Below are 2785 nucleotides of genomic sequence, written 5' to 3' on the forward strand. Positions count from 1 at the left end.
ATTATTAAAGCACGAGTATACTGTGTAGCAAAAAATATATTTAAAAAATCCAGTTCACCCCTATCCATAAAAAAGTAAGGGTTTTTCTTTCAGAGGAATGTGCCCCCCCCCCATATCCTTCCTCTAAAATTTTTTAGCAACTTAATTTTTGAAAAGCCATTTAGAATTAATGTCTATCCCACTAAAAACAAGTTGTGAAATCAATGTTCAAGTGATAAAGAACAAAGTTTAATTCATAGATTTAAATGGTTTATATTACATGTACATTGTTTTAAATTTTATAACAGTGAAACATTGGAAAAAAGCTTTCTTACTCCAACTCTGGATATGTATCATCTATATCAAGTACATCATCACTTTCTAAGTCTGTGCTATCTGACATGCAAGAGTTGTCATCACTAGAAACATCATCACTTTGAAATAAAAAATATGGATGTTGATACAGTTCACAACAGTCACCACTGCAATTACAATTTTGGGAACATATATCACAACATAAATGTTTTACAAGTTCTACATTAGGAAGCGAATCATATGATTCCAATATTTGAAGTCTACGACACTTATCTTTATTTTCAATATATGTCTTCATGTCAGCTTCAAGTTTATGAGTATGTCTACTATTATAAAGAAGGAGATGTAAGGACTGACTACCATCACGGCCAGCACGACCAAGCTGCTGAACAAAGCTATCCATATCTTTAGGAGGACTATAATGTACAACATTGTTTACTCCTTTGTAATTCACTCCCATACCTGCAGCACTAGTAGCAATTAAAACTCTAATATTTCCATTATCATCATTCATGTCCTCTCTAATTGTTTCCTTAACATTTTCAGATGTACATGAATGAAACATATTAACAAATTCCATTACAGAGTTGTCTAACACCATTAAAAATGCAGTGTATATGTCTGCACAAATTTTTATGCTTGAACAAAAAATAAGTGTTCTTGGACAGTCTTTCTTTCTCGTAGATAAATCATGTGTCAACCAGCAAAATGTTTCATCGATGGGCACAGTGTTTTTTAACTTTTGAACAAATAACTTTATGTTCTCTCTATCAGGACTGTCAATAATGTCCACACAGTTGTTTAAAGCCAGTCGCTTCTTAATCACTTTTCTTGCCTCCTTGCTAGCAGTGGCTGTAATCACTAGGGCTGGACAACTTATCAATGACCTGATCTCACCTGTCCGTGAAAACCATTCCCTGAAAGCTTGTCCATGTTTTGTATTTTCACCCCTAAAAATAAATTAATAAAAAAAAGTAAATACCTCTTAAGTTAAAAGTATGGTACATGTACCAGTAATACAAATCCTACACACATTCAATTTTTTATCTTTAATTTTTGAAACTTGGGCCAAAATAATGAAGCACTCTGAGACCACTGCATGAGCAGTATATATTCCCTACCGGAATCCCCCATTCCTCCCATTTCTTACTATTTATTAGTCCCCTACAGGTTTCACCGTAGCCTTCCACGCTTTTTTCCTCTAAGCGTTTAAGGAATAAATTAAACTTCCTATGTAGGTTCAAGTTGTCAAACTACAGAACAACTTTTGTTTCGTTAGATCGACAGATGATATCCGAGAAAAATAATTATTTACATACCATATTATGGGGATCAAAATATAAGAAACAATAAGATATCCACCTTCAAGTTATTGCCACAGATTTCCTTGGCAAAATAATACTGTTTGCATTCATATAATTTAATAAGTAATTAGTATAAATTAATTTGGCCGAGGTGTCAACATCTTGGTGTTGCCAAGGTGGCAACACTCATTGGCCGAAGTGTCTGTCTGCCAATCAATATCCCCCTTCAAAAAACACCTCTCCCTCTTTTGAATTTGTTATGCCATTGCCCTTTCAACATAACTTGTAATAACTACTGTTTAATATTTTTATATACTTACCAATGAACAAGAGTGTGGGCTTCATCCACAACGAATAATCTAAAGGATTTGGATCCTGACAACATATCCCGCCATTTATCGTTCTGCAGTATAGCTTCTGGTGACGAAAAGACAAATTGGTATTTACCGTCGAGTATCGAGACATCCTCAGACTTGTCTTTGCCAATGAATGTGGCGGAAAACCCCTTTGATGCTAAAAGATCCGTCTGTTCCTTCATAATGGACAAGAGGGGACTGATAATAAGAACTTGTGGTTGCACATCCAATGAATTGCTATATTCATAAAAAATAGGGAAGGCCATGTAGCACAAAGACTTCCCACCACCTGTCCTAAGAGAGAGGAACACATCCTTCTTTGCCAAAAGACTGTCGATAGCTTTTTCTTGTTCTGCGCTTAATTTCTCTACTTCAAATATTTCCTGCAATGTTGTTATGCTGGGCGCCGCCATTGTTACTGTACTTCCAAATATCGTCAGTAAGGCGTTCAGTGATTGGTTTGATATTTTCAGACTCTCCGAGTAAAAACTTGCTCGGGTGCAATTTGATTGGTTTATTAGGTTCATGCATAATTCATGAGAATCACGCGAACTAACTTCGAGACAACCACGGGTTTGAGGAAACTTGTGGACTCAAAACCGTGGTTTGCGACGATGGAATCGAGTGAATAATTCATGAAGTGTGTTTTTCATATCTTAAAAATGAACTTTTAGCATAAGTAGTCCGTCAATTTTATTTTAGTTGTTAGAGCGCTCAGTGGAACCAATACATTAATAAAGCAATATTTAGACAGGCCAAAATGTAATTTTGTTTTTACAATGTACCCAAAAAGGATACATATTCTAAATTCTGATATTTTTTTCATTTCAT

General features: G+C 35.0%; 1 protein-coding gene across 1 annotated transcript; it reads right to left on the reverse strand.

Moving 5' to 3' along the window:
* Window positions 1–206: 206 nt before the first annotated feature.
* Window positions 207–2566, reverse strand: LOC117690753 (ATP-dependent helicase wrn-1-like). The gene is made up of 2 exons (XM_034475413.2): window positions 1919–2566; window positions 207–1244 (listed from the first exon to the last, which is right to left on the reverse strand). Exons 1-2 carry the CDS (start codon window positions 2479–2481, stop codon window positions 311–313), a joined length of 1497 nt encoding a protein of 498 aa, XP_034331304.2. The 5' UTR covers window positions 2482–2566; the 3' UTR covers window positions 207–310.
* Window positions 2567–2785: the final 219 nt, after the last annotated feature.

This window comes from Magallana gigas, chromosome 9 (assembly GCF_963853765.1).
Source record: "Magallana gigas chromosome 9, xbMagGiga1.1, whole genome shotgun sequence".
Classification (NCBI taxonomy): Eukaryota; Metazoa; Mollusca; class Bivalvia; order Ostreida; family Ostreidae; genus Magallana; species Magallana gigas.

Excerpts from the sequence above, each read along its gene's own strand:
- LOC117690753 (XM_034475413.2), bottom strand. The coding sequence starts at position 2,481 with ATGAACCTAATAAACCAATCAAATTGCACCCGAGCAAGTTTTTACTCG. Across the intron at positions 1,245-1,918 it reads GCCCACACTCTTGTTCATTG|GGGTGAAAATACAAAACATG; the intron begins GTAAGTATATAA and ends ATTTATTTTTAG.